Source organism: Neopsephotus bourkii, unplaced genomic scaffold, assembly GCF_033783945.1.
Source record: "Neopsephotus bourkii isolate Nb327-2 ecotype Australia unplaced genomic scaffold, CSIRO-AGI_Nbou_v1 NB_1183, whole genome shotgun sequence".
Taxonomy (NCBI): domain Eukaryota; kingdom Metazoa; phylum Chordata; class Aves; order Psittaciformes; family Psittacidae; genus Neopsephotus; species Neopsephotus bourkii.
In genome coordinates this window covers 2,015,001-2,028,235 of record NW_026901668.1, presented here as the reverse complement: position 1 = coordinate 2,028,235, position 13,235 = coordinate 2,015,001, and the positions used below count along the sequence as shown (strand labels likewise).

The 13,235-nt window shown below is 42.7% G+C and overlaps 1 protein-coding gene across 5 annotated transcripts in view; it reads right to left on the bottom strand.

The window, feature by feature from the left end:
* Positions 1 to 13,235, bottom strand: part of LMO3 (LIM domain only 3) — a 58,662-nt gene that overhangs the window by 45,373 nt on the left and 54 nt on the right. Inside the window, exons 1-3 of one of the 5 annotated variants that reach the window (XM_061363903.1) lie at positions 11,528 to 11,732; positions 11,244 to 11,309; positions 3,459 to 3,672 (exon numbers count right to left, since the gene is read on the bottom strand). In XM_061363903.1, the coding sequence (XP_061219887.1) occupies positions 3,459 to 3,664 (206 nt within the window). In that variant the 5' untranslated portion in view covers positions 3,665 to 3,672; positions 11,244 to 11,309; positions 11,528 to 11,732. Of the gene's footprint in view, positions 1 to 3,458; positions 3,673 to 10,146; positions 10,298 to 11,243; positions 11,734 to 13,115 lie in introns of those variants that run through there. The other 4 variants (XM_061363904.1, XM_061363905.1, XM_061363902.1 and 1 more) reach the window with 4 other exon arrangements.

Genomic DNA, 13,235 nt, shown 5'->3' with positions numbered 1-13,235 from the left:
AAAGGGAATATTGTGCTTGTAAATGGACATGCTGCCAGTCAGAACAGCGGACAGAGCAGGATACGCTGATACATTAAGATGTCACCATACAGCTCTGGAGGGAAAAGGGGGAAAAAAAAAAAACCAACTTCTTGCATATTTCACTTCCTGTAAATGGACTTGAAATATTGGTGTAAACCTAAGTTCCTTAAATTAAGTCTTCACTTCCTAACCCAGGACTGTATAAGCAGGAGACAGAAGCCTGCAGGGGAATTATACTCTGCATATCATTTTCACCGAGTGTGTTATTTCTAACATTGAGTGCTTTCTTTCCTCAAGTCAGTTCTCATCCTTGTTAACAAAACAGAGTTCATTCCTGCTGTGGCCACCCTGATACTTTTGGTGTCATACGCCGCCCCTGAAACCACTGGAGTGACTTACATGAATCAGTTTCCAGAGTAAAGCCTCTCACACCCAAAGCACCTTCCAAGCTCCTTACCTCATTAAAGACTTATTTCATCCCTCCAACATCCCCCAACCCAGAAAAAAAGGTTTTAATACAATAAGATTAACTAATTTTACCAAAGCAGAGAGATAAAGCAAAGCAAGTTTTGGAGTTCTGAAGATTTAGAGTACTTATGAAAAGCATAAAGTGAGTACCTCAGGGCTCAAATGCAGAAGAATGTGCATCAGGGTGAGTTTAGTTTTTCAGCAGGCATCTCTAAATGAGAGGTACTGGAATTATCTTTGCAAATAGCCAAAGACACAATCACACAGTTTGCGAATTTAACCATGAATGCTAAAGCACCCAAACTGGGTACATTATTGCTTATAGCATCTGCACAATGATTGTCTTATTGAAAGACATAATGAACACAGAAAGACAAGTTAATAAGCAATTTTACTCTTTATAGTATTGTTCAAGCCACATATCCTCTAGAGGGCACCACATAAATTAATAGGGAGCTAGAGCATTTTTATATGTAGAAAAGACTTCTTTTGTGGCTGAAAAGAAAAATAAAAATAAATAAGAGGATAGTTTGAAACTGTAACTGAACCCTAATCTGATCATTAGTACAAAGTAATTTGTTCTTTAAATTCATATCAAGTGGGTTGCTAAATATGAAAGCTTATTTGACTACAAAGCTAGAGAACATTTAACTATTTTCTACATTAGCATTAAAAAGATCACTTTTATAGGTTCACTGCATAGCTAAGTAGATAAGAGGCAATGAGGCAAATGACTATCTGCAATTACCTTAAGTGCATCAGTTTGAAGTTTAGTGTAAATACCAAGTTTAAATCTATGCACTCACAAGTATCACTAAAAAAAAGGTTCATGACAAGATAGCTTCATTAAGATTTGACAAACCCAGAGACCAAAAAAAAAAAAATAAATAAATAATCGGAGATTAAAACTGATTATATCATTTTTTGTGTATGCTGGTTTCACTGGAGCAGAAATAGTTACTGTGTATGAACAAACACCTGAAACACCGGTTTTGAATGTGTGTGTTCATGACAGACAGAAAATACACTCTCCTTTCTCTGAATCACTTAATATGAATTTTAACAATCTGTTAGCAAAATATTTACTCCTGTTACACCTTCAAAGACCAGAGCGCAACAGTGTGTGTGTAAGCACGTGCACACATCCATGCTGGGGAAATATGCTTTGCTCATATCTCAACTACTAGACAACTTTTGGTTTTGATTTTAAACATTTGATTTTAAAACATGGGATCTGCTGCACTTACACTAAGGAGATCTAGTAAGTTCAAAGTCTCCAGTAAATTTGGAACTCAGATCAAACAGCCATAGCAGAGTTTTTTTCTCTCCTGCATGCACTTATTGTAGAAAGGTGCCTAAAATGGGTTTTGAAAATGAGGATGTTACCTTCCTCCCCAGAAGTTGCTCTCACCCCTTCTCTACAGACACACACTTTAAGACCAAAAGTTACATTCACAAAAGTTAAGTTCATGTACAACAGTTCCCTTCAATTCAAACAGTTCCCTGCCAATATTTAAAAAGGTAAGGTTTGTTACCTACTTCTTTGGCAGATTTAACACAATGGCTTTAAGATGCAGACCTGTATGCTAAATTCCCAGTACTCTACCTTACATTCATTTCAGAGTTTTAATAGGTAGCAGAGCACTTCACCACTAAGTAGTCCAAGCCCACGTCTGGAGAGCCTTATCTGCCATGCAGCCTCAGCTGAACAAATGCATTTGTGAAGATTTTTGTTCCACTCTAGAAAAAAGAGGCTGTAACATCGAGAGCCAGAGTAGCAACAGTTGTTAATGGTTTAGTTTTGACTCCTGTTCTGACCTACCCATACTGTACAACATGGGAACTGATTGGTGTGTGGGAATCTCTTATTTGGTACCTGTGCTTAAATTGATCTTGTAAGTTAACACATTCAAAGAGAATTTTAATTTTTCCCCAGTGTATTACTGCGTTCAATGTCCCTTTAAAAGGAAAAGGCATCACTACGGGGGCAGAGGAAATATTCCCAGAAGTTCATGTTAGCCTGGAGCAGCTAGTCTCACTAGGGCCTCTCTACAGGGAACAGATGAAAGGTGCTACTATAGGAAATAGGTGCTACGAATCACCCCAGAGAACCCTTTTCTCTTTATTTACTGTTGAGATCTGAGGGAGATTGAAGTTCCTGATTAAACTTAGTTGCTGCCAAGTATCCCTATTTATTTATGCAACCTGCAGATAAACTTGCCTTGTACTGCTCATCAGCACATTGCTACAAGTTATACCTCAAATACCTTTGAGATTGTAGATTCTCAAGCAACAAAGAAGGTAGAAAAATTAGATAACTATTTGCTGTCTGAGTAGTAGCAACAGGTTATTCAGTGTTCCACTCAGGCCACCGACTTAAATCAGGACCAAAATGGATTTGATCCTGCTAGCTACATGGTTATTTTAGCAGTGGGAAGACAGTTGGTCATCTTGGTCCAGCTTCTAACAGCTAAATGGCAACAAGGCTTCTAGTGCCACAAATTAAATCCCTTGGCAAACTAGAAGGATGAAAGTGGGTAAGTGAAGACAAATGAAAGCACTCTTTACTTACAGAGTCCAAACCCTGCACTGAAGCTAGTGAAAACCATGCAAGCAGTTTCAGGCTTCTATACCTGGCTACTGCAGTGCTGCTTGGTGGAGGAACAGGCCAACAGCTCCCTGGGAGCATGGTGCTGTGGAAAGCACAGGCAGGGTTTACTTTCTCCCTCTTCTGAGCACAGAACCCCAGCATTAGCACCAGAAAACTGGCAACCACCTTCATGACCTGGTTATTTGTTCTTTTTGATTCAGATTTTAGTTTTATCTCTGTATCTTACTATTTACTTTCTCATCCTCCATATATACTCAGCCTTGCAGCCCTCAAGTACTGCTTATGCATAGCAACTACACAGTGAGGACCGAGCAGATTTTCCAAGTTTGTCAGTGAATATAGGAAGGATGTGGCCTACCTCAGATAGTCTCTGCGACAAAGGATAAGGTTGGCTTTGGTGTACAAGGTAGAGCCCACCTCCCCCAGGCGACAGTCACAGCAGGCACATTTCAGGCAGTCTTCATGCCAATATTTGTCCAGGGCCTTTAGAAGATACCGGTCTTTAATCTTACGGTTGCAGCCAGCACAACCTTTCGGCTTGGTGTCTGGCTGGACTGAGAGCATTTGTATACCTGAAATACAACAAGGGAAGAGAAGAGTGAAAATAGATATTCTCTTGAGTACATGTCTCACGTTTTTCTTCCTCCCCCTGCCAGTTTGTTAAAAAAGCAGTGGTGTCGATCTGATGAAATAACCTAGATAGTCCACCGCAAGCTGAAAACAATGCTAAGATAAATTTGAGAGCAGAAACTTCCACTGCTCTAAGTTCCACAGCTTCTCTTTAACACTTTATTTGCCTGGTCTCTTTGCTGAAAATAAATGGGATTAAAAATTTAAAATGAGAAATAAAAACAGTTCATTTGAAAAGTCATCCACTTTCACCCAAAGTACGCAATATTTAGCAACCAATATTTTAAATAAACAGCATACCTATGGTGGCAAACATACTGAAATCTACATATTTGCACTATCTTATAAAATATGGAAGCACTTCAGATTCTAAAAAAGAGAAAACTGAAGCTGTTAGAGGCTCAGGGACAGAGTTTCATGGGAGGTTTGACGCAGGCATTTTGGTCTTGGTGGGGGAATGTTTAGTTTTTTAAGATTTCAGTTCTTGTTATGACTCATGAATGAAGCAATCAGACCTCCAGAGACTTCAGTATCAGTATCTCCAGTTACAACCTGCAGTGTAAGGACCTTCTGAAAGATCTAAAAGGTCGGAGAGTTGCCAATTTGTCAAAGAAGAAAACACAAAATGAGAGACAAACAAACAAACAAACAAAACCACCACCCCAAACCCCCAGCTCCCTCCGTATCAACAAAATATAAAAAATCCTGCCTCACTTTCCAATTGCCATTTTAACCAACAGCTAGTTCTTGACAAGGAGTATAGTAGTGTCCATTAAGTGCATATATATACCTTTAGAAGTAATAGCAGAGAGCATTTAAAAACCAATTCAAATGTCTGAACCACAAATAAAGGGAAGGAACTGGTAAAAGTGGAACACAGTTGAGCGTTGGTACACAGAGCACTGCAGCCAGCTTCCAGAGATCCATACAAAAATCAATTGCCCTCAGTTTTACAGTAAATGGGGAGAGAAGGTCACTGCCCCAAAGTGCTTACAGACTGGTCTCTCTAGGTTAATCCCATGAACTGCCATCACATTACACTCAGACCAATTCTCTGAAAGTCCGTCCTTAGAATAAACAAAATCATAGCTCTGTGGATGCTTTGTTGGACATCAAACAGGCACCAGAGAGGAAGAGAGAACTGTTACACTGTCAGGCTAGCTCACTGTCTGAAAGACAATCAGAAATATAACTTTAAAAAAAATGCTGCTCATTAGAGTGCATTTGGATATTACAATGAGATTTGTCAAGATTGGGCAACAAATGCTGTTGCCAACAAGCAAATCCTACCCCAAAATTCAGGGTACAGCATCCTGTTATTACCCAGAGGCTGTGAAAGGTCAAATAGTCTTGCAACAAAGACAAGAAAATTCAAGAGCTCCTCATGAATGCTCCAATACCTACTGGTAAGAATGCTTTACAGTCCCAGCTCCTATCAGCAGATATCGGTTGGTGCTATAATACACCCTTGCAGACAGGCAGACTCAGGGAGCTAGAACATGAACAAGTTGGGATTTGTTTTGGGGTTTTTGTTTGTTTTTTAAAGCAGCCTGTACAAGGAAAACACAAAAATTAGTGCAATCTTTGAGGCAATAGTACAGTGTGTCTTTATGGATATCGGCACTACAGAGACAAGAGGTTAAACGCTATGCCGGCTGAGGTGTCCTAGGGATCTCTATGTACATGGATCACATGGAATTTATGTGGACCAGAGCAACCATAGAGCCAGTGAAGTGACTTTCCAGGATTACCAAGCTGAACTCCCAAATTTCACTTGAGAAGTTGATCACTGAATTAGAAATAGTAATTCTTATTGTGACATGCAAGTACAAAAGCCTTGCCCCCCACTTTGTAATACACTCAAATGTTTTGGAGGGATATATTTACCTGTTAAATTAGCTGTTCAGTTATACGCTGACAGTTGTCCTAGTGGGCACCTTCAGGTAGAACAGCAGTACTGGTGCACGGCATTGAAAGCTCATAACAAAAGTGTAAGATCTGTATTTTTCTATCCATAAGTATAAAAAAACAGCATTGCTGCCGTCCTGTTACTCCCCAGTCAATGCCACTCTCAAAGCTACTACACCATGTACAAACTCAAGATGCGCTTGCTGTTCACAGAAGGAAGGACGATATCTAGTGACCTGCATAGGGTTCTGCAGTGTATGGCAGATCTGGGAAAGAAAACACACTTCTCATCTTGAGCAAGCACTGTGAGACAAAGGCTGAGCCTTTACAGTATTTTCAGTTGCCAACTATCTCCCCTAAGTCCAGGGTACATAAATGAAGCAGCAAAATAAGACTGCTATGAATAAACTCTAAAAGCAGTGAAAATACGAGAGATTTTTGGAAAAGAACCTACACCAGACTGTAAAAGAAAGTCCTGCCATAACTCTAATAGCTTTGCTAGGTCAAAAAGCCTTAAACTGTAAAGTTGAGTATCATGGCAGAGTATAAATGTCTGCTGAGTGCCAACAACAAGCTTATCCCCAGCCCCTCTTTTCGGCCACATAGAAGACAAACGCCTAAAATTGCCCACAGTTTGTATCAACTTCTTGGAACTCAGTAAAAAAGTTCAGAAGCAAGAAGGGCTGTTCTAGGACTTTAATCTTTAGCTTGAGGGAAACCAGGATAAAGTAGGAGCTAACACAGTTAAAGGCTTTAAAGAAAAAAATCTTAATGTAAAAATTTTGTTGCCTGATAAGGAAGCAGGTTAGAGAGTGAAGGCTGACAGCCTCTGATCCAGGCAGATCTACTGTCCTACGCCATCTGAAAGGAACAAGATGCCGCAGAAACATGGCTAAACAAGCGAGCATCTGAAGAAATTACAATAATCAAGGCTGATAATTCCTGAGGTATATGCTGCAAACAGGAGGTTACTGTATTACAAATAAAACTGCAACTTGCACAGTCTTGCACATACCCCTGCACAACTTTTGAGACATTTTCTACTGATGAGGAAAGTAGACAGAGAACTGTCATTCCTGCTGGTTAGCCCAAACCTTCTTGTAGAGACAAGTGAAAAGGGGCAGGCACCCCACGGAAGTCGTGTTAGCAACCCCGCGCATCTATTTTCCTGAGGCTGAGAGAGAAGGTGGTGCTGACATCCCCCTGGCAGCATCTTCAGATTAGGGATTCAATCTGTAGCAGCTTTTGGAGGAAATGAATGCTCTTTTCCTCTGATAGATCTGATATTTTTGCACTTTACTTGCAATGAAGCTGCTTCTATTTTAATGAAGATTAAAAAAAAAAATAAAATAAAATTGAATCCCCAAACTACTGCGTCTTTATAAAATAAAAGTTACTCTTTTTTTTTTTTTTTGAAGAGTAGAAAGGTTCTAAACAAAACGAAGCACAAAACAGCACTCCAAAAAGTGTTTTACATATCTCCAAATTCTTTGCACATGCCCTTTTCTTTACATGCCCTGGATTAAATAACTTAATTTTGAAAATGGAACATTTTGTTACTTTCTTCTGTATTGTATGAGTCACCTAAATGCAGATCACCCCACCGATCATCTCTCTCCCCTTTAACATTCCTATTATATCGCCGATGCAGTTACACTTTTCAGATACGTGCTTGTGTCTTTTAGTTATCAATTTGGCAGTAAGAATACCTGCACCTTGTTGTCAGCCGGCTTTTCACAGGCTGCAGTTTAGGTACCCATTTATTCCTTAGGATGCAGGAAGGACCCCTTCAGAGCCTGACAGCGCCTATAAAACCCTCCAAACTCTTCGCTGCTGAAATACCAGGTAGCGGCACACAGCACTGCTGCCTGGCTGTCCTCCTCTCCCTTGGGAAAGCAGAGTTTATAGAGCACTTCCAAAAAAATCCCATACAATAAGTGCTACACGAAGGCTGTTAAATAAATAAATGAATAAAATCAAAGCCAGTTTTCCCTTCAGTCATGCAGAGTCCTACCCATGCTCTGCATCACGGAGCATATCTGTTCTTAAAACTGAGAGATTTCAGTGCCTAGTCTGTCACTGTCAAACAAGCCCTTTTTATTTCACCCCAATATGCTTTCAAGGGCTTTCTCTACCCTTCCCTCCATCTTAGTCCCCAAGATACTACACATAAACTGCAGAGCAGTGCAGGAATCAGACTTCTTCATCACCATCCACCACCCTTAGGATTTTTTGAAGGGAGAACTTAATAACCTGCTTTGCAGGTTTTTGAATTTCCCTCAGTCTCCCCATATAAGCTCAATGCCACTGACTCCCATCCCTGGTTATTGTTATTATTGTGTGATGAAACACTATCAACTGATTTGTAACTATGATTTCTGGATAAAGAGGAAGATTGCTGGAAAAAACTAAATTAGGCTCCTGGAAGAAGGCAGAGAAACAAAAATCCATCTCACTCCAATCATCACCCTTCTCAAAAATCAAAGGGAATGAATATTTGACATAATGAACTGTATTTTGTTAGTGATTTAGTGGCATCTATAAGCAAAACTGGCTCCTGATGATGCTGAGTGCAGCACACACAAAACCCACAGAGCTCAGTTTCTGGTTTGTGGTAGACAGTCTTTAAAAGGCATGTTAAAGGAGGAAGAGGTAGACATTATTATGTCCTGGATCACCTGAAAACTTTTAAAGACCACTCTCCTTTGTAGAGGCACACACACAAGGACAGTAGGATGTTCAGCATACATATAGGACATACAGTAGTATGTATTGCCTCTACTCGAATCAGTTTGGAGCAACTTAAGTATCAGTGCACTGGTCTTCAAAAGACAGCATACTGAAAATATAGAGTCAACAAGAGAGTTAGAGATCTAGTAGAAGATAAAAAGAATACTTTTACGATGCTTTCCCACTTTGTAGCTACATCCTGAAAACATTCAGAGCTTCAGTAATTCAGGATAATACACACAGAGACTTAAAGAGAAAAAAGAAGCTAAGGTTTCAAAAGCAAAGAAACATTTCCGAACTCACATGTAACACATCAGGAGTCGTAACTAGTTTTAAACTGGCATGTAAATTGTTCTGTGGAAAATTCTTACTGCCTCCGAGACCCTGCTATTCTGTGTTATTTGACAGTTTAAGGGAAATCATAATTAAAAAAAGAGACATAAATAATAGCCTGTGCAGTGTGGTGCACAGAAATAAGTAGAACCATTTCATTTAAACTCTGGTGAGCTTTTAATTGCCTGGATTGCATTGTGAACCAGCCTAACGGTTGATTGCCTCCATTATGCTCTCTTGTTCTGTGCAATTCATCCGAACAGTCTCAGCTTCTGTAGTTAACACAACAAAGTAACCGCAACTCCATAACACTCAGGGGTTTTAAAAGAAATATAAAAGTAAGGATTTTAGTACTCTGGATATAGTCTCTTCTCCATACTTTTGAGCTAATTTTCCATGCTCTATAACTAAACTTCACCTCTGGCCCCTTCTGCAGAGGAATCTGACTTTTTCTTCATTATTTTGGGTTTGGTTTTTTTAATAAGAGAGGTGAGCTGGGAAGGGGTGGTGGAAGAGAAGAGGTTAGGTAAAAACTAAAAATGGGAATGCAGTCTCACAGCTAGGAGCAGTGATACAGCTTAAAAGAATTTGGCCAACATGGCTAGTCGATTGCCAAGAGACACCGAACAAAAGATTTCTCTTCTTTCCCCTTCTCTTTTTGAAAGCTAGATTGGGCCTAAAAGCTTGTTTCTTTCTGTTCAGTGGCCCAGAGCATCCCTGCAGGCTGTAGCCCCCTAAGGGACAACGCAGCAAATAGACGTACCCAGATCTCAGGGACAGGGGGTGCTTAGCTATGTCCCTACCGTTGTCGTGTCCCCCCCACGTCTCTCCCTCCAGCTCTCTTCACACATACATACGCACCTCCCTCCCGTTTTTAGAGCAGTGGTGCTGGGAACCAATTTGATTCCCTTTTTCTCCAATGCAGCTGCAAGGCTCAGAGATACTGACATTTTTCCACTCTTATCAGTTTAATTACAGTTACCATGGCAGCAAAGTGCTAGTGCTTGGCAAAGGCCAACAAGAGATTTGCAAGACTGAGTTCAATTTTGATGCAGCTCACATGCAAAATAAAAAAATAAATAAGAAACATACACTCTCCAACAAAGAATCCCTTTCGGAGTTGGACGCTCAACCCTTTTGTGCTAATTCCTTTCCGAGCACGGCGGGGACGGGGCGATGGGGAGAAGAGAGGAGAGGGAGGCGCCGGGGAAAGCGTGCGGCGGTATTCGGTGCACCCCGCAAAACGAGCGGGTTTGAGCAGCAGTCCCGCAAAGCTCCATTTTGGGGCTCTTTAGAGCACACTCAGGCTCTCGCCAGGGCAACGCACTGGGGGTCGACGAGGGAAGAGAAGTGATCTCGGTGTTTCCACCCCCCCACCCCCCCCTTCCAGTTACAGCGCACCGCTCCGGCTCGGTGCGCGCTACACCGGGAGACCGCCGCCTTACCAAAACTTTTCTCCTTTTTCTGCATGAGTTGATTTACGGGCGCCTGGAGAGCTCCTTCTCATTGAAGCACCGAATCCCGGAAAAGTAGCAAGTGCTTCCCCGGCTCGGGTCAAGTGAGCGGGAGTGCGGCGCGGCGCAGCCCCGGGGAGGCGGGGGGGGGGACGGACGGCGGGAGGAGGGGAGGGGGAGACCGGGAAGGTGGGGGTATCCCCGAGCCGCCGGCCGCGCACGGAGATGGCGAGCGGCAAAGCCACATGCTCCCCTAACTCTACCCGTAAACCTGTAATCCCAGTGGTCTCTTAGCTTTGTTTTAACAAATGGGTTTGATTAAACTGTCACATGCGGCGTTAGCAATACCATATAGTGCTCGGGATGAAGGGAGGAAAGGGGGGCGGACGGGGCGGGGGTGAAAAAAAGAAAGGCCCGCAGACAGAAATACTGTTTCATAACGCCAGCCCGGCTGCCCATCTCCAAGCCGGTTCAAGGGAGGCTGCCCGAGCCCGGATGCCCTCCGCAGCCCGGCTCCCCCCGGCAGTTTTTTGCGCCCTCCCCCCCCCCCCCGGCTCCCCCCATCTCGACGGCAGCCGCACTCCTCCGCCGCTCTGCCCAAACGGTTAACCCGGCACCGAACCAGTTGCAAATTAAACTGCTGTACTGTGAGGCTTGTGGATTAAAGCCGGGGAGTGGGAAATTAACCGAGTCCCTTGATAATTAAAAGCACGTTTCGGGAAGCTCTGGAAGAAGCAAGAATAATAATAACAATAATAACGAGGGGGGGGGGGGAGTGGTGGTTGTGCTGCAATTCATTGTTAACTTTGACTGCTATTTCTGGAGACATACAGTTGGATGGGTTTTGCTCAGCATCCTCTGCTTGCATGTATTTCATGTCTCATCATAAAAATAATGAAGCCTCACATGATTTAAACAAAACAGTCTCAGCAGAGCTGCAGCTTGAGTGAAAGTTGCAGTGCAGAGATGTGTGTGTGTATTGCAGCCCCGGCTTATGACTCAGATAGAGGGAAGGGGAGAGAGGGAGAGTGATGCAGACACACATACACAAATGACCCAAAGCTTATGTACACAGTTGCCTCACTTACCTTCTCAATTAAGCGATACAGGGGAGGCAGTTCAATAAGCACAGTGGCTGCTTTGTAGCTCTTCTCCTTGGAAAAGGTCAAAAAGAAGCATTGTTTGGGGAAAAAAAATAAAGAGGGGGTGGGAGAGGTGGGGAGGGAGATCGCTATTCTTTAAGTTTAAAATAATGAGGTCCTCAAGGATCCGCCAAGTAATTGTGTTGACCGTATCCGAGCTACAGGTGTCCTCCTTTTAGTATCTTGCAGTCCAAGGCTGTCTGTCTCCGTCCTGGCTGAAGACAACTTACCTAAAGCAGCGTGTGAGGAGCCGAGTTGAATGAAGTCAGGGCTTTATCAGCTGCAAAATGCAATCCCTTACCAGCCAGACATAATACAGCAAAAGAAAAGGTCACTCAGTTATTACTGAGCCAGCAGAGCCCAGGCAGCTCTTGTGGAAGACCACAGAGAAGCAGCTCCCTTCCGATTTAAGGCTATTTACCTCTCTCCCCCTCCACCCACCCTTCCTCTCCCCCCTCCCCCCTCCCAACTCCCCCTTTCTCTCTCCCTCTCTCTTTCTCTCTCGTTCTGCAGCTCGCTCAAGTACAGCCGCCCTCGGAAAGTGCAAAGCAGCCAGGAGACAGATTGGGCTTTGTTGGTAATTTCCCATGGTGAAAATTTACAAGCCTGCAAGTGCAGTCAGCAAAACCACATGCATATGCTAGACACAAACACCAGGGACACACACACACGCACACGCAAGTGACCTCTACTGAAACGGCTCAGGATCACCTTTCCAGAGAGCGCTCCCGAAACAGACCAGGGAAATAGGGGAGAGCCCCCCCCCATCACTCCTCCCAAAATACTTTGCTTAAACAAAACAATAAGTTGCCTACGCATTTTTTTTTTTTTAAGACAGAAAAATGGCAAGATACATATCTCTCTATTAATGAGTAATGAGAAAAATCCCTGAAGGTGAAAACGCTGCCTCTCTCCGTGCTGGATCTGAGCTGCTCAGAGAGGAGTGGAAACTGGCGTGAAAGTTTCCCGTTCTCCAGCACGGTCCCCTGCCCCGCTTGCCACATGCCACTACCCTCCCTACACTTCTTAGGCTGAATGCAGAAGGAAGACAAGCTGTTTCCCCCCTTAGCACCCTCTCCCCAAGAGCTGGAGACAGATCCTGATTCCCTACGTAGTGGTGGAGGCTGGAGGGGACATACAATGGGTACGGGGGTGTTATAGGTGTTGAGCACCCTTGACCAAGAGACAGACAGACATGCAAACACAGAAGAGGTATAGCACGCTTTGATATCACGTCCTGATTCCAGATGATTGTTTCTTCGTGTTTTATAATAAAGATGTTGAGCCTAGCCTACTGTAAATAAAGTTAAAGAAAAAAAAAAAAAAAAAAGAAAAATCCAAAGCATCTTCCTCTAAGAGCCATCTGCAGTTGGAGAAAGACCAGATTAAGAATTTGTGAATACAGTTTTCAGACTTCAAAGTGAATATCTGTTGTCTGCTATTAGAAGCACCACACTAGATTTCCACAAAGCTTTGAAAGATGTCAGCTTATAATATACCCTAAATTTGAATGACATTCATATTATAGAAGTCTTTCAAGACCCAAGAAAGATTTAAAAGCATTGAAGTGCTCTGCCATCTACACCCCTCCCTCATATATTCCAGCAGTTCTAATAAAAATCAAAGCAACCTCAGAAATGCATATGTTTAGGACAGGTTCTCCCCACCACCAGCCCCTCAACTAAGCTTCTCTCTCCCCCCCTCTTTTTTATAATCATATATATATATGCCTGGAATAAGCATACTGTGCAATGAACAGTTATTGAATCTCTTGCCCCCTCTCCCTCTGAGTAGTAACAAAACTCAGCCACAACCAACCTGAGCAAGAACCCGAAAAGCACAATCAGAGGCAGCAGACTAATAGAGCCCCTTTCTCCTGATCTGATCTGCACATAGAGAAAAGCAAAACTTGACAGAGACCTGCTTCTCTCCTGCACG